General features: G+C 49.3%; 1 protein-coding gene across 3 annotated transcripts in view; it reads right to left on the bottom strand.

The window, feature by feature from the left end:
• The window catches only part of camsap2a (calmodulin regulated spectrin-associated protein family, member 2a), a 331,161-nt gene that overhangs the window by 117,244 nt on the left and 195,746 nt on the right, over positions 1–18,171 (bottom strand). For 2 of the 3 annotated variants that reach the window (XM_072511418.1, XM_072511420.1), the window contains one exon: positions 12,833–12,865. The exons of the other annotated variant lie outside the window; for it this stretch is intronic. In XM_072511418.1, coding sequence (XP_072367519.1) covers positions 12,833–12,865 — 33 coding nt within the window. The remainder of the gene's footprint in view (positions 1–12,832; positions 12,866–18,171) is intronic. 3 annotated transcript variants of the gene reach the window in all.

Here is an 18,171-nt window from a genome sequence, read left to right on the forward strand (position 1 = left end):
TCTGGCTCTTCCCCAAAGGGAAAAACAGCATGTGTGAAGATACACTTTTAAAAAAGCAGAAGTGACTTGAGACACAAGTTTTATATGGAGGCCCAACCTTATCTAGGGACATTGGCCAAGTCCCTGGATAAACGTTGCGTCAGAAAGCTTTACTGGGAAAATCTCCCTTGTAGCAATCATCAGATGTGAGAAAATCATACTGCTGCCAGTGGGGTGGTTGGGACTACAGTGCTGCCGGCCCACCTCGGAGCGTTAAATGGCTACAGTGCTGCCGTGATCAACAGGGAAAGTACCACCTTCCATGGTGATTCATACAAAGTTAAAACAGGTCGAGCCTCTGGAGATGGGACTGTTGAAATTATCTGAAAAAGATCAAGAGGTTGAGGAAGAAATGTAGCCTGATTAATATTGGAGTTTGCTACCTTTGTGCCTTTATTTATTCTTTATTACAAGAGTTAAAAATCTTTAATAGTTTCTGATGTTAAGCCCTTTTTCACATAAACCTGCGCCCTAAACCTGTGCCTAGAGTGGAGCTGCCATGTGCTTATGCATGGAAATGGACTGATTTATCCTGCATACATTTCACTTCTGCTGTCTTTTAATTCCTGAGATGTCAACTATCGAAAAGGGCGACAGTTACAACTTTACATTAATCAAAACTTAAGATTGCTCTGCAAAGCCTTCAGTGACTGGTGAAAGGGGAAATACGTCCTTTCCTACCGACAGTCTATCTTTTATTTCTCATGTTTTAGAGCTCATAACTAAGAATGAGCAAGGCCTAAAAGAAAGTCATGATCTTCCAGACGATAATCCTTCAAGAGAACTTAAAAACCACTTAGGACCCGGGTTCAATTCTGGCTCTGGGTCACTGTCTGTGTAGAATTTGCACATTCTCCCCGTGTTTGCGTGGGTTTCGCCCCCACAACCCAAAGATGTACAGGCTAGGTGAATTGGCCACGCAAAATTGCCCCTTAATTGGAAAAAAAAAAAGAATTGGGTACCAATTAAAACCAAAGAAAAAAAAAATTAAAAAGTGCAAACTAATGTTTAATTTTTTAAAATGAAGATCAAAGGGATGATATTGGTCTTTGCAAATATTGCAGAAAGAGCTCATAGAAAACTTCCAACCCCATTGTACATCCAATGAAGAAGAGAATTGAGTGCTGTTCAAAATGGGCAGCCGAGCCCATATGTGTGTATCTATGGGACTATTCTGATTTATAATAATTTGAGTGTTTTTTTTTAATGCACTCCTGTTGAAGTAAACTTTACAATTTTGAAAATAAAAATAATAAAAGATGTGAGAAAATCATTGTAACTGAACTCTTGGTATTATAAACCAATGATTACTTGAAGAGCAATACATATTTGATTGACAGGTGGCTATTTTTTAAGTCTAATTGTGAACAATAAGTCTGCAGTTTGCGATGATTTTGAATCCTCATAAAATATTATAGTAGTTCTTTGACTGTCTCAGCTTCCAGCAGAGGAAGAACAAGCTTCATTGGTAAGTGGCTGTCAATGTACATTTTACCACTTTGCTCACGTTTTCATAACAAAAAGTTAGTGTAAATTATTGCAAAACAGTGATGGTCATAGTATTAACAAGAGGGGCCCAAACATTTCAAGAAAGATACAAACACAACATGACAAGATGGCATATAAAGGAAGCTCAAATGTTTTATTCAAAAGGGTAATGCAACTTCCGGTTGCGGCTATGCTGAGCTAAATCGCACGTTCGGCAGCTCCCGCCAGAAACGGACTTTTGGGCTCTTTTGAGGGGCCCCTGCGGCATTTGTTTGACGGTTCACAGTGTGGGAAGGTGACAGTACGATTTCCCCGGCACTGTATGGATTGGACCAGGAGTGGAGCGGTGAAAAAAGTAAATCTGGTGCAGCGAAAAGTGCGAGGGAGGAAAGCCAAGATGGCGGCAGGTGGAGACCAGGCAGCGTGGGCCAAGTGGACGCAAGAGCAGCAGGAGTTTCTCAAGCGCTGCTTCACGGAATTGAAAGCAGAGCTGCTGGAGCCGATGAAGTTCGATCGACAAGCTGGTCGAGACCCAGAAGGCCCAAGGGGCAGCGATCCGGGAGGTGTGGCAGAAGGCCTCAGAGAATGAGGACGAGATATTGGGCCTGGTGGTGAAGGTGGAGGCGCACGAGGCGCTGCATAAGAAATGGCAGGAGACGTTCGAGGACATGGAGAATCGGTTGAGGAGGAAGAATCTGCGGATTCTGGGTCTCCCGGAGGGAGTGGAGGGGTCGAATGCTGGAGCATATGTGGTCACGATGCTGAACACGTTGATGGGCGTGGGTGCCTTCCCGGGGCCCCTGGAGCTGGATGGGGCCCACCGAGTCTGGTGAGGAGGCCCAAGTCTAACGAGCTGCTGCGGGTGGTATTGGTGCGGTTCCACCGCTTGGTGGACAGGGAGCGTGTCCTAAGATGGGCAAAAAAGGAGCGGTGCAGCAGGTGGGAGAATGCAGAGGTCCGTATATACCAGGACTGGAGCGCGGAGATGGCCAAGAAGAGGTCCGGGTACAATCGGGCTAAGGCGATTCTGCTTTGAAAGAGGGTGAAATTCGGGATGCTGCAGCTGGCGCGACTGTGGGTCACGTTTAAGGACCGGCACCATTACTTTGAGACACCGGAGGAGGCGTGGACCTTTATTCAGGCCTAAAAGTTGGACACGGACTGAGGGTCGGTTGTGAGGGGAGGTCGCGGGGGGCTTCTGTGGTTACTGTGCTTTGGGGGATGTTCTGTTCTGTTCTGTATTGTTTCCTTGGATGCTGGGTGGGGTAGGGTGAATTGGTTCGAAGGGGGGGTTTTGTGAGAGTGTGGGCGTCGGTGGTTGGAAAGATGAGGCTCCATTGGGGGGAGGGTAGATGGGAGGCCCGAGGTGGGGGAGCTGGGATTATGCCGCAAAAGGGAGATGCGCCAGAGAGGGCGGGCCGGTCTGATGGCTGTTTCCCACGCTAGGGAAGGAAGGGGGCAGGGCCGGGCGGGGAAGGGCGGTGTTGGCGAGGAACGCCCGCTGATGGACAGGAGGGGGGTGGGATACTACCACACCGGCGGGAGTGGCCGGGGTCAGCAGGAGTCAGCTGACTTACGGGAGTGCTATGGGGGGAGCACACAGCTAGAGGGGGACCTAGCTGTGGGGGGGACTGGGTTGCTGCTGCATTGGCCAAAGGTGAGCTGGAGCTCGGAGAGAGAGTCGGGGCGGGGGTCTGCCGTTGGGGGGAATGGAGAGTGCGGGAGGCGCGGGCACATGGCTGGCCTAGAAAAGGGGATGGCTAATCAGCAGGGCAGGGGGGGGGGGGGGGGGGGGGGGGGGAGCCCCCTGGTCCGGCTGATAACTTGGAATGTGAGAGGCCTGAACGGGCTGGTCAAGAGGGCCCATGTGTTCGCAAACCTGAAGGGACTGAAGGCAGGTGTGGTTATGCTCCAGGAGATGCATTTGAGGGTGGCAGATCAGGTTAGGCTGAGAAAGGGGTGGGTAGGGCAGGTTTTCCACTCTGGATTGGACGCAAAGAATCGAGGGGTGGCGATTTTGGTGGGGAAGCGGGTGTCGTTTGAGGCGCTGAACATCGTGGCAGACAATGGAGGTAGGTATGTGATGGTGAGTGGTAAGCTGCAGGGGGTGTGGGTGGTATTAGTGAATGTATATGTCCCGAATTGGGACGATGCCGGATTTATGCGGCGCATGTTGGGCCGGATTCCGGACCTGGAGGCAGGGAGCTTGATAATGGGGGGGGGGGGGCACTTCAACATGGTACTAGATCCATCATTGGACCGCTCCAGGTCCAGGACGGGTAAGAGTCCGGCAGCAGCCAAGGTGCTGAGGGGGATTATGGACCAGATGGGGGGAGTGGACCCATGGAGGTTTGTCAGGCTGGGGGCCAGGGAATTTTCTTTTTTTCCCACGTCCGTAAAGCCTACTCCCAGATAGACTTCTTCGTTATGAGCAGGGCACTAATTCCGAGGAGAGGGCACGGAGTATTCGGCCATAGCCATCTCAGACCATGCCCCGAATTGGGTGGAGCTCGAGCTAGGGGAGGAGAGGGACCCGCTGTGGCACCTGGATGTGGACTTGCTGGCGGATGAGGTGGTGAGCGGGCGGATCCGGGGGTGTATTGAAAGCTATCTAGAGGCTAACGATAATGGGGTGATGCAGGTGGGGGTGGTCTGGGAGGCGCTGAAGGTGGTGATTAGGGGAGAGCTAATCTCCACTAGGGCCCACAAGGAGTAGAAGGAGAAGAGAGCGAGGGAGAAATTGGTGGGGGAGATTTTAAGGGTGGATAGGAGGTATGCAGAGGTCCCCGAGGAGGGACTACTTAAGGAGCGACGAAGCCTCCAGGCCAAGTTCGACCTGTGACCACCAAGAAGGCAGAGGTGCAGTGGAGGAAAGCGCAAGGGGCGGTGTATGAGTATGGGGCGAAGGCTAGCCGGATGTTGGCACACCAGCTTCGGAAGCGGGAGGCAGCGAGGGAGATTGGGGGAGTTGGGGATAAAGGGGGGAACACGGTGCGGAGTGCGGTGGGAATAACTGGGGTAATTAGAGATTTTTATGAGGCGCTGTATAGGTCTGAGCCCCCGACGGAGGAGGGGGGGGATGCGTCGATTTTTGGATCGACTGAGGTTCTCCGGGGGTGGAGGAGGAGCAGGTGGCTGGGCTTGGGGCACCGTAGGGCTGGAGGAGCTGACTGAGGGGCTGGGGAGTATGCAGGCGGGGAAGGCACCGGGGCCAGATGGGTTTCCGGTGGAATTTTACCGGAAGTACATGGACCTGCTGGGCCCTCTATTAGTGAGGACTTTCAATGAGGCGAGGGAGGGGGGGGCCCTACCCCGACGACGTCCAGGGCGCTGATCTTGAAGCGGGACAAGGACCCATTACAGTGTGGGTCATATAGGCCAATCTCTCTCCTCAACATGGACGCGAAGCTGTTAGCGAAGGTGTTGGCTACCAGAATTGAGGACTGTATCCCGGGGGTGATTCATGAGGACCAGACGGGTTTTGTTAAGGGAATCATAACGTAATCATGATGCCTACAGTGGAGGGGGAGGCGGAGATAGTGGCGGCGATGGACGCGGAGGCCTTCGATAGGGTGGAGTGGGGGTACCTCTGGGAAGTGTTGAGGAGATTTGGGTTCGGGGAAGGGTTCATTAGTTGGGTTAGGCCACTTTATGAAGCCCCGGGTTTTGTTGTATGCCGATGATCTGTTACTGTATGTGGCGGACCCAGTGGGGGGGATGCCGGAGGTGATGTGGATCCTCGGGGAGTTTGAGGATTTTTCCGGTTATAAGCTCAACGTGGGGAAGAGTGCGCTCTTCGTGGTACACCCAGGGGACCAGGGAAGGGGGATAGACGAGCTTCCACTGAAGAGGGCGGAAAGGAGTTTTCGGTATCTGGGGATCCAAGTGGCCAGGAGCTGGGGGGCCCTACACAAGCTCAACTTGACTAGGCTGGTGGAGCAGATGAAGGAGGAGTTTAAGAGGTGGGATATGCTGCCACCCTCCTTGGCGGGTAGGATACAGTCGGTAAAGATGACCAGTGCTCCCGAGGTTCCTTTTTATATTCCAGTGCCTCCCCATCCTGATCCCTAAGGCCTTTTTTAAGCGGGTCAGTAGGAGCATCATGGGATTTGTGTGGGCGAAAACGACCCCGAGGGTGAGAAGGGTGTTTCTGGAGCAGAGTAGGGACAGAGGAGGGTTAGCGTTACCTAATCTGTGTGGGTATTACTAGGTTGCCAATGTGGCGATGATACGCAAGTGGGTAATGGAGAGGGAGGCGGAGGCGTGGAAGAGGCTGGAGATGGCGTCCTGTGTGGGCACGAGTCTGGGAGCACTGGTGACAACACCGCTGCCATTCCCGCTGACTAGGTACACTACGGGTCCGGTGGTGGCGGCGACTTTGAAAATTTGAGGGCAGTGGAGGCGCCACAGGGGTGAGGTAGAGGCTTCAGTTTGGTCCCCGATCCGGGAGAACCATCGGTTCGTCCCGGGGAGAATGGATGGAGGGTTCCTGAGCTGGCACAGGGCAGGAATTAGAAGGATGGGGGACCTGTTTTTAGATGGGATGTTTGCGAGCCTTAGGGCGCTGGAGGAAATATTTGGGCTTCCCCCCGGAAATGCCTTCAGGTACATGCAGGTAAGGGCGTTTGTAAGTCGGCAGGCGAGGGAGTACCCGCTGCTTCCAGCACTCAGGATCCAGGATAGGGGCGTTAAGAGGTGGTCAGCAGCAGCAGCAACCCAGGGAGGGGGGGGGGGGGGGGTACTTTGTGTTTACTACTGTGTTTATCATTGCTTAATGGGGGGGTTTGTATATTGAGGGAATTCGTGATGTCGGTGTAAGATGTTTATTTATGTGTTCTTTGTTTTTCTTTTTTCTGTTGAAAATATGTAAAAATTTGAATAAAAATATTTCTAAAAAAAAAGTAATGCAATGGGCAGAATTTTCCAGGTGACAGGGTTTCTGAGAAGTGCTAATTGGCTGGAGGCAAGATTTCCGCTCCTCAGTCAAGAGGAAGTGGCGTCTCAGAGAGCTGCCAGCCATTCGGAGTGGTTTCAGCAGCACCACTGGGAGCAGTGGCCACTTCTGCAGCTATAAGCAGTCCCCAGATTCTCAGCCCTGGGTGCCAGGATAGACTTACGCAGGAAGGAAGTCCCCAGGCAAGTTCCGAGTGAATGGCGAGACAAAGAGGGGGGGGGGGGGGAACACTTGGGGAAAGGGGAGATCTTGGGAAGTGTTCAATGATAACAGGGGGCCAGTGAAAGAGCCAACCCACTCACATCCTGCTTGAGGCCTGAGCAGAGTGACCTGCCAGGATTCCCACCAATTCCATCAGTCTTCATCTCCTCCCATACACACACACACCCTGTCTGTAACCTCTTCTCATGAGTCTCAAAATTGAGTCTGGACAGGAGGTGCCCCTTGTGGTATTATAGGCATTACGGTACCTGAGAGACTGAAGTACCATTGGTAGAACCTATATGCTTGCCATTGGCTAGAGTGTATAATAGCTCCGCCCTGATAGGCGGGGTATAAGAACCCGTGCTGTCCCAGCAGCCCTCATTCTGTGCCTGAGCTGCTGGGGGAAACATCTCGCTTATTAAAGCCTTCAGTTGTACTACAACCTCGTTTTAGTGGTCATTGATCGTGCATCAATTTAATAAGCTAGATTTTAAGAAGAAAGGATGGAGCTCCGAATCAAGCCGGAGTGTCTGCAACTTAGCCCCCACGCGGTAAAACTCAGCAGCGATCTTTAAGCAATGGCTGGCGTGTTTTAAAGGGTACCTTGAGAAGGCAGAAAACGCACCCACGGGAGAGCAGAAACTGCTCGTCCTGCACTCAAGGGTTAGCCCGGAGATCTACATCCTCATCGAGGAAGTGGAAGACTTCGATGCAGCAATCGAGCTGCTAAAAGGACACTATATTCGCCCGGTAAACCATGTCTACGCTCGGCACCTGCTTGCAACAAGACGGCAAACCCCTGGGGAATCGTTGGAGGAATTCTACCACGCACTCCTGGTCCTGGGCAGAAGCTGCGGCTGTCCACAAGTTTCGGCGAGCGAGCACACGGAACTCTTAGTCCGGGACGCTTTCATGGCAGGTTTGCTTTCATCTCAAATCCGCCAGCGCCTGTTAGAGAAAGACACCCTGGGTCTTAGACGTTCCCGACCACGCTGCAGCCCCCTGGGCAACGTGGAACCCCGCAGCGGCTGACCCAGAGACTTCCCCCATTACCCCGCAGGCCTGTGCTGCAAGGCGGCCTGCCAACCCCGAGGGGCCCCACTGCTACTTTTGCGGGCAGGCCAAGCACCCCCGCCAGCGCTGCCCGGCCCGCGCATCCACCTGCAGGGGATGCGGCAAAAAGGGCCATTTTGTGCGGGTATGTCAGGCGCGGTCTCCAGCGGCGACTCTGGACCGCCACCATAAACTTCTCCACGGGCCTCGTGTGGCCAGCGGTCGCCGCCACCCACATATCCCAGGGTCACATGCGGACCCCGAGTGCCGCCATCTTGTTCCACGGACGCCACGCTTGAGGGATGGGCGCTGCCGTTTTCTGCACCCCCGGCCATGTGCGACCAATGGGAGACGCCATCTTGGATGGGCCCCCAGGACCCCAGCTCGGCCGACCACACACTGCCTGAACAGAATTTTCAACAACTGCGAGTGGCCTCGGTGACTCTGGATCAATCTGGACCTCGAACACTCTCAACCGCTACAGCGACCGTTTTCATCAACGGGCACGAGACGTCCTGCCTAATTGACTCTGGGAGCATGGAGAGCTTCATACACCCCGACACGGTAAGGCGCTGTTCTCTCCTCATCCACCCCGTTAATCAAAAATCTCCCTGGCCTCCGGTTCCCACTCTGTGGAGATAAAGGGGTTTTGTTTAGCAAACCTCCAGGGAATGGAGTTCAAAAATTTCCGTCTCTACGTCCTTCCCCACCTCTGCCCGCGGCTGCACTCCTGGGTTTAGACTTCCAGTGTAACCTTCAAAGTCTGACCTTCCAATTCGGCGACCCTATACCCCTCCCTTACTGTCTGCGGCCTCGCGACCCTTAAGGTTGACCCGTCTTTCCTGTTTGCGAACCTCACCCCGGATTGCAAACCCATCGCCACCAGGAGCAGACGCTACAGTGCCCAGGACCAAATCTTTATTAGATCAGAGGTCCAAAGGCCACTGAGGGAAGGGGTCATTGAGGCCAGTAACAGCCCCTGGAGAGCTCAAGTAGTGGTGGTAAAGACCGGGGAGAAGCATAGGATGGTCATCGACTACAGTCAGACCATCAACAGGTTTATGCAGCTGGGCGCGTACCCCCTCCCCTGCATATCCGACCTGGTAAACAGGATCGCGCATTCTAAGGTCTTCTCCAACCACCAGCTCCCCATCCGCACTAGTGAGCGCAAATACACTGCCTTCGAGGCAGATGGGCGGCTCTATCACTTCTTAAGGGTTCCCTTTGGTGACACTAACGGGGTCTCGGTCTTCCAACGAGAGATGGACCGAATGGTTGACCGGTACGGTTTACGGGCAACATTCCCGGATCTCAATAATGTCACCATCTGCGGCCACGTCCAGCAGACCACGACACCAACCTCAGAAAATTCCTCCAGACCACAAAGATCCTTAACCTAACGTACAATAAGGATAAATGCGTTTTTAGCACCGACCGTCTCGCCATTCTCGGCTACAGAGTGCGAAATGGAGTTATAGGCCCCGACCCTGAACGCATGCGCCTTATGGAGTTCCCCCTCCCTCACTGCTCTCAGGCCCTGAAACGCTGCCTAGGGTTTTTTAGCTACTACGCCCAGTGGGTCCCCAACTACACGGAAAAGGCCCGTTCCCTAATCCAAACCATAGTTTTTCCCCTGTCGATAGAGGCCCGCGAGACCTTCAGCTGCATCAAAGCAGACATTGCAAAGGCCACGATGCACGCCATCGAAGAGTCCCTCCCCTTTCAGGTCGAGAGCGGCGCATCTGACGTAGCTCTGGTGGCAACCCTCAACCAAGCGGGCAGACCTGTGGCCTTCTTCTGCCGTGCCCTCCATGCTTCCGAAATCCGCCACTCCTCAGTTGAAAAGGAGGCCCAGGCCATAGTAGAAGCTGTGCGACATTGGAGGCATTACCTGGCCGGCAGGACATTCACTCTCCTCACGGACCAACGGTCGGTTGCTTTCATGTTCGATAATGCACAGCGGGGCAAGATAAAAAACGACAAGATCTTGAGGCGGAGGATCGAACTCTCCACCTACAACTACGAGATTTTGTATCGTCCCGAGAAGCTAAATGAGCCTCCTGACGCCCTGTCCCGTGGCACATGTGCCACCGCACAAGTGGACCGCCTCCGAGCCCTCCACAAGGACCTTTGCCACCCGGGGGTCACTCGCTTTTTCCATTTCGTCAAGACCCGCAACCTGCCCTCCTCCATCGAGGAGGTCAGGTCAGCCACCAGGGACAGCCAAATCTGCGCGGAGTGAAAACCGCACTTCTACCGGCCAGAGAGAGCGCACCTGATAAAGGCTTCCCGTCCCTTTGAACACCTCAGCATGGATTTCAAAGGCCCCCTCCCCTCCACCAACCGCAACACGTACTTCCTGAACGTGATTGACGAGTACTCCCAGTTCCCATTCACCATCTCCTGCCCTGACATGACCGCCTCCACCGTCATCAAGGCCCTCCATAGCATCATTGCACTGTTCGGGTTCCCCGCTTACATACACAGTGATAGGGGGTCCTCCTTTATGAGCGATGAACTGCGTCAATTCCTGCTCAGTAAGGGCATCACCTCGAACAGGACGACCAGTTACAACCCCGGGGTAACGGACAGGTAGAGAGGGAGAACGGAACGGTCTGGAAGACTGTCCTACTGGCCCTACGGTCCAGGAACTTCCCAGTCTCCCACTGGCAAGAGGTCCTCCCAGATGCCCTCCACTCCATCCGGTCACTACTTTGTACAACCACCAATCAGACACCTCATGAACATCTCCTTGTCTTCCCTAGGAAGTCCTCCTCCGGGACCTTGCTCCCGACCTGGCTGGCAGCACCCGGACCCACCCTGCTTCGAAAACACGTGCGGGCGCACAAGTCGGACCCGTTGGTCGAGAGGGTCCATCTGCTCCATGCTAACCCCCAGTACGCCTACGTGGCATACCCTGACGGCCGACAAGATACGGTCTCTCTACGGGACCTGGCGCCCGCCGGAACTCCATGCACATTCCAGCCACCAGTCCCACCCTCCCCTCCACCGCAGCACCTTACAGGAGGATCGGTCCTTCCGCCGCCCTGCCTAGGCCCCCCCCCACCCACCGGCGCCCCCCGCAGGCGCTCCTTTCCCAGGTCAGCCGTTTCCCCCACCAGCGCCGTCTAGGGGTGACGAAGCTGCCATGGAGATCAAAGCCACGCTCCCGGAGTCACAGACGCCCGAGCCTCCACCAGAGTCACCACCGAAGCTCCGACAATCACAGAGGACGACCAGGGCCCCCGATCGACTGATTGCTTCATTTTAACTGTAATCTGTAAATATAAAACACCGAATGTACATAGCTACCAGACTTGTAAATAGTTACTAAACATTGTACGGGGGTATTACGGTACCTCCATACCTAATTATACCATGTTGTTATGTTGTGTAGTTGCTGGCCACCACCCCCGCCGGACTTTTATTTAACAGGGGGTGAATGTGGTATTATAGGTATTACGGTACCTGAGAGGCTGAAGTACCATTGGTAGAACCTATATGCTTGCCATTGGCTAGAGTGTATAATAGCTCTGCCCTGATAGGCGGGGTATAAGAACCCGTGCCGTCCCAGCTGCCCTGAGCTGCTGGGGGAAACATCTAGCTTATTAAAGCCTTCAGTCGTACTACAGCCTCGTTTTAGTGGTCATTGATCGTGCATCACCCCTTAAGTGGACACTTAAGTGCTTCAATTGGGGCAAGAATGAGCAGGCCATCTGTACAAGGACCTGTCAACGGCGGGAGGGAAGGCAGTGGTATGGCCACCTGGAGACGTTTCTGCCTCAAAAGATCCACAGGGTGAATATATGAAGATATCTAATTTGTCATACTTAATTCTATACTGATTTAATTCTTAAAGCTTTCATTGTGAAGTTTTTGTTGCTGAATTAAGTTGATAAAATTCTTGTAAATTAGTCCATAAACTGATCAATTGATAAGTGTCCCATGTGATGCAAAAGCAACTAAGTTCGATAGGGAACCTGGAATTCTTTGCTTCTCCGCTCACCAGTCCATGGTCTTCCTCCCATTAAAATGAATAGTCAAGAAAATATAAGTTGCAAGTTCAGAAACCCCAAAGTAGTTCCAGCTATGAACATCCCTGGCTCTGTTCCAGGTTTTCCTGAGTCACCCAGTTTCAGCCAGAGTTCTACAACTAGCCTAAAATGTCTGAATCCCCAGGGAGGATATACAATACCCTGAAACAAAATGACATCAAGTTCACACGTGTACATTAAAGATCCCACCGGCACAATTGAAAATGAACTGGGCAAGCCCCCTTCTTTCCGGCCCCCCAATTGTGGCTACATTATCTAAAACAGGTCATCTGCTCATTTATCATGCGAATGTTTGTGGTATCTGGTTTTGTGCAAGTTGGCTCCCACTTCCAACTCAGTTGTGAATTCAAAAGTACTTAATTAGTTGTGAGTTGTGTAGGGATGTGAAGGTGTTGTATAATACAAGTTTGTCGTCCTTATTTTTTATATTGGAAACTTCCTTGGTAAATTAGTTGCTCTGAAATTGCATAATCTCACCATCAGACAGTGTTGCATTATCTGTCTGAGAGAAATGGCTCAAATTGGAATCATCCTCTACTACAAGTCTAGGCTTTGACATGATACTTTTGTGTCTGCAGCAGGTCAAGTTTGAACTGTGGAATCTGATCATGTGCAGCTTACTTAATGTCCCAGAATTTGCGAATCATCTTGCCTGCATCTTACTGATATTTAACACCGTCATGGATTATGACCAGGTTTGTGTTTATATTAAGAACTGCTTCTAATTACCATCTAATTCATTACACTCACATTAACTTTCAACTTGACAGATTTTAAATAATTTCTCAATAAACTGAGATATTTCCTTAAAAAAGATAACATTCTATGCTCAGGGATGCACGCAGACATGAATGGAAAACTGTAGTCAGATCCACCTTTAAATAAATGGACAGTGGCTATGAGGGTTAATGCTAGGAAATGATATTACATCACAGCAGAGTTAAAACAAACACCATGTTAATCAGCACAGGCTAAAATATTGAGAATGAAATAAGTTATTCACAAATACAATGGGTCACTAGTCATTGAATTCACTTACAGGAACCAGTTTCCAATACCATTTGGTAGGAGACTTCAGAGGAAGCAGCATCAAGGAAAGAGAAAGGGTTGAAGTGATGAGATGCAAAAGAAAATCACAAGTTTGTAAAGGTCACATGCAGTACTTCAAAGTTCTTTACTGTCCTTCACCTAATTTCTAATGTCTTATTTTAGGGAAAAGATACAAATGTCGCAAGAGTTTGTGGAATTTTGGGCTGGATTTTGAGGTTACCAGAAAAGCAATAGCACCGCATTGACCACAAAGAAAGCTGACCACAAAGATATAATATCCTCAGTGCTGCGGCCTTTCCTGGCGGCAGTTTAAATCTAGCACCAAATCAAGGGGATGTGTTGCCCTGTAGCAATCATGGTAAGCAGCCAAACACATTGCACACACTGCAAACCAGAGAGTTAAAAGCAGTTAATACCCATCACTTTTAATTTAAATTTTCAGATAGCAGAATAAATGATGACATAGCAAAATAAGACAGAAGCTAAAATATCAATATAAAAAAACAAAAGTACCCAGAATTTTTAAAATCATAATTGATAGACCACAAATTTAAGGTTAGCCTTTCAGGATGTTTAGAAGTAATTATAAAGTTAGTGTGCCATTAGACAAGCAAGTTTCAGTCCATTCAACAAGGGTAGCGTTTTCAAAGATAACAGTGATAAAAATGAAAACTCCTGATTATTCTTAAGATTCCCCATTGATTGTAATCTGTGGGTGCCTCAAAAGCACACCCTCTGGAGAAGTGTCGAATCATGGACAGCAAATTCTGGATTTCTGTATTATTCTGTGAATGTGCGGACACCAGAGGTTGCTGTCAGTTTCAGAGGAATAATGACAGTGATCTCGAATTGTTTTGGTGCAATTGCCACAGCAAAACCTTGGTCTACAAACATTAGTGTTTGCCATTCTGAGTACATTAGTCTCATTCATAGGCATAAAAATAAGATCAGCATTTCTGTCTCTCAGAGTACTACTATTACAAGTAATACGAGTATTACTATTATATGCAGCAGGAAATGACAGTTTAAGAATCGGAAAATATGTCCAAGGATTTTTAGAATGAGATCTAAACATGCTCTGTGTCATCAAAGTCTGAACGAACTTGCCTTGAATACAATTGAAAATTTGAAACACACATAATATTTGGTTGCAATAAATGGCCGCAGATTTCAAACTACATACTCATTAATTTTTCTCTGATTGGTAAAGCTCCTTTGAAGGCGCAATTTAACTTTGCCAAACAGGGCAACAGTGAAAAGAGCCATTTTGAAATCATATTTTAAAAACCCCAAAAGACACTGTATATTTTTGTATGAATACATTTCCCATCGGCTCTCAACTTTGGGCCTTTTGAAAAGCCTTTTTTTAAACTGTTGGATGGCATATGTAAAGAAATATGATAAAAGGCTGTTGGATAAAAGGGTGATAACATTACATAGGTGGCACTGCTCCCTGCCAAACCCCTGGACTGCCCAGCAACCACAGTTTGTGCAGCAAAAGCAATGCTCTCGAAAAATTACAGTTTTGAACATTGCGTACATGTCCAGGTGTGGAACCTATAAAAAGAAGCTGAAGAATGTATAATATCCCTCAAATGTAATGACCTATTCATGAAATCTATTTAAACGGGAGTAGTAAGCAGAAGAATCCCACCCCCTAAAATTCCATGGTATTACCACAAAACAGTACAAACATCTATCAAATAAGAGGTGGAATTGATGGAAATTTAAGGACTTTGGAAGGTTCACATGACAAGACTGGGAGAAGGAATCACTGGGCCTTGCTGCTGGAATTTGGTTCAGGTGTTCTCAGGAGATGGAGCGAAATGAATTTTAACAAACACAGGACATAATGACTTGCTGAAATGGGGGTAGCAAGCCCATCAAATGCTGGGAGTAACTTTGGACTGGGGTTTAGACAGCATTTTAAGCTGGGTGCCAGGGAGGATGGATGCAAGGCTTTGGCGATGGGATGAGAGAATTCTTTTTCTTTATAAATTTAGAGTACCCAATTATTTTTTTTCCCCAATTAAGGGGCAATTTGGCGTGGCCAATCCACCTAACCTGCACATCTTTCGATTGTGGGGCTGAAACTCATGCAGGCACTGGGAGAATGTGCAAACTCCACACAGGCAGTGACCCAGGGTCAGGATTGAACACGGGTCCTCAGCGCTGTAGGCAGCAGTGCTAACCACTGCACCACCGTGCCGCCCAGGGAGGGGAGGTGTAAGGAAATGAAGGATTTATTCCTTGGGTGGGGGGGGGGGTTTGATTCGCGAGCCTAGAGGAGTTGGGAGTGAAGTATGGGTTGGCGCAGGGTGAAGGGTTTAGATATATGCAGGTTCGGGTCTTTGCAAGAAAGGTTTCCCCGACCTTCCCGATAGCATCGGCCTCTATGTTAGTGGAGAGGGGGGTTGTTTTGGCTATCTACGGGAGGATCCGGAGGAGGACAGGGTGCCTGTTGATGGAATTACGCCAAAGTGGGAGACGGAGCTGGAGGGGCATTGGAAGAGGGATTGTGGTTTGAGGTGCTGCGGAGGGTGAATGCCTCGACTTTGTGTGCGACGTTGGAGCGGATACAGCTGAAGGTAGTATACAGGCACACCTCACAAAATTGAGGATGAGCCAGCTGTTCGAGGGGGTGGAGGATGTCTGCGAGCGATGTGGGAGGGGTCCCGTGAACCATGTTGCAACACTTCCTTACCTTCATACTCTATTTCGTTAGCTATAAATGCCAAAATTCCATTCGCTTTCTTTATTATTTGCTGTACCTGTATGCTAGTTTTCTGTGACTCATGAACAAGGACCCTTAGATCCCTCTGCAATTTAGCACCCCGAAGTCTCTCCCCATTTAGAAAATAAATTGCCTTCCCATTTGCTGACCAAAATGCATGACCACACACTTAGTCACCTGTTTCCTCTTCATCAACCATACCTGCATCCATTGGCCAAACTGTTAAACTGTTAACAAGTACAGTGAACAAAGTATCTATTGCAAGAGTCCTTCCTGTTTATTTCCTTTGTTCCCATTTTCTTTTATTATTTTTGGTCCATGGAACCATAATCGGAATGTGCCTTTAAGCTGAAGACCCAAGCTGAAGCAGCCTGCTTGTCAGGTCATTGTGTTCCCAGGCTTTATGTTTGGAGAGGAGAGGTCACTCTCTTTGGTGCTGAGTGGATCTTAGAAACCAGCTTTGAAGGAAGTCAGTTCGATTGGCTAACAGGCAACCGATTGGTTGGCCAGGAACAGTGTTCTGCCGGACAACAATCAGTGATTGGTATCTACATGCTGCTTTTTGAGAGGACTGGGCAGAAATGATTAGACATCAGAAGGAGAAGGAACACACTCTCTCTCTCGCTGAAAGAACTGCTTTACTGTGGTTGGCACATCTTATGCTGTAAACGTGAAATGATCCTGAACCTACGATAAAATAGACAACCTTGCCAGAGAAAATCGTCTCAAGCCTAGAAGTAAATGAAAGCTGAACCTCAGAAAAACACTAACTGGAAGCCATCCCAGTGCAACGGTCCTTTATCCTTTTGTTTTGTTGATAATTTTTGTCCCTCTCAACACCGCCTCCCCTCTGGTGTGTGTGTGTGTGTATGTGAATAGAGAATGAGGGTAGTTAGAAAGGGAGGATTGGGAAAGGGATATTAGATACTCAGTTACATTTTTCTGTCAGTTTAATTATAATACTGTACATTATAAAAGGTTACTCGAGTTAAAGTTACAAACCTGGTGACTGTAGTCGATTTACTCAACCAAAACCTCGAGTATTTTAAATAAGATCTAATTTCACCTGTGTTGCAACTTTGGGTCAAGTGGTGCTGGAATTGACCACACACTAGTCCAGGGTATAGCGCAGAAATAATAAAACCAAGTTTTGAAAATATTGCAACTGTAGGAAAGCCAAATAAAGAATTAGTTGGGTTGTAGATGACATGCAAATACAAGCTTGTATTGTTCTGAGTCAAGGTCAGATTATACATTTGCAGTTTAGCGGTGATAAAAGTGAAATGTTACACCAGCCTTTCAGGATCCAGACTGCAAATGTGCACAGCCAGTAAGTTAGATACAAGAAGAGAACATGCTGGAAATCTTTACAGGTCTGGCAGCATCTGTAAGGAGAGAAAAGAGCTAACGTTTCGAGTCCTAATGACCCTTTGTCAAAGCTCTTCTTTTTTAATCATAGCCACAGAAACCAAGGGAAAAGAATGCTAATGACAGTCCCCAGAGAGAATAAAAGGTGTGAAAGGCCAAACAGCAGAGAGACTAAAATCATAGGGTAAGCTGTGGCAGTTGTTGATGTGGGGGGAGGGGGGACATGGGTGGAAGAGAGATAAAATGAGAAAAGGGGGGGGAAGGGGGAAGCAAAGGGGAGAAAAAGTAAAGAAAGGGGGTATAAAATAGGGAGAAAGAGTGGGGAGTTGAAATATATATGCATATATATATTATAAAATATAAGAAAAACAAGAAAGAAAGAAATGGTAAAAGACAGTTAAAATTAAATGGAATGAAAACAAAGGGGTCGAGGTGAGGTAGAGCTAATCATCTGAAGTTGTTGAATTCGATTTTGAGACCGGAAGGCTGTAGCGTGCCTAACTGGAAGATGAGATGCTATTCCTCCAGTTTGTGTTGAGCTTTACTGCAACATTGCAGAAGGCCAAGAACAGACATGGGGGCAGGGTCTTGTGTTAAAATGGCAAGCAACGGGAAGGTCAGGGTCCTGAATGCGCACAGATCGAAGGTGCTCAGCAAAGCAATCACCCAGTCTGTGTTTGGTCTCTCCGATATAGAGGAGACCACATTGGGAGAAGTGAATGCAATCGATCAAATTTGAAAGAGGTTCAAGTGAAACGCTGCTTAACCTGGAATGAGTGTTTTGGGCCTGGGCTGTTAAGTATGGGAAGAGGTAAAGTGGCAGGTGTTACACCTTCTGCGATTGTATGGGAAGGTGCCATGGGTGATGGGAGAGGTGTTGGGTATGGTGGAACATGGAACATTACAGCGCAGTACAGGCCCTTCGACCCTCGGTGTTGTGCCGACTGTGAAACCACTCTAAAGCCCATCTACACTATTCCCTATAGAGGAGTGGACCAGATGAAAATGAAATAAAATGAAATGAAAATCGCTTATTGTCACAAGTGGGCTTCAAATGAAGTTACTGTGAAAAGCCCCTAGTCGCCACATTCCGGCACCTGTTCGGGGAGACTGGTACGGGAATTGAACCGTGCTTCTGGCCTGCTTTGGTCTGCTTTAATAGCCAGTTATTTAGCCCAGTGTGCTAAACCAGCCCCTAGATTATCCCAGAGGGAACGGTCTCTGCA

Source organism: Scyliorhinus torazame, chromosome 7, assembly GCF_047496885.1.
Source record: "Scyliorhinus torazame isolate Kashiwa2021f chromosome 7, sScyTor2.1, whole genome shotgun sequence".
NCBI classification, from domain to species: Eukaryota; Metazoa; Chordata; class Chondrichthyes; order Carcharhiniformes; family Scyliorhinidae; genus Scyliorhinus; species Scyliorhinus torazame.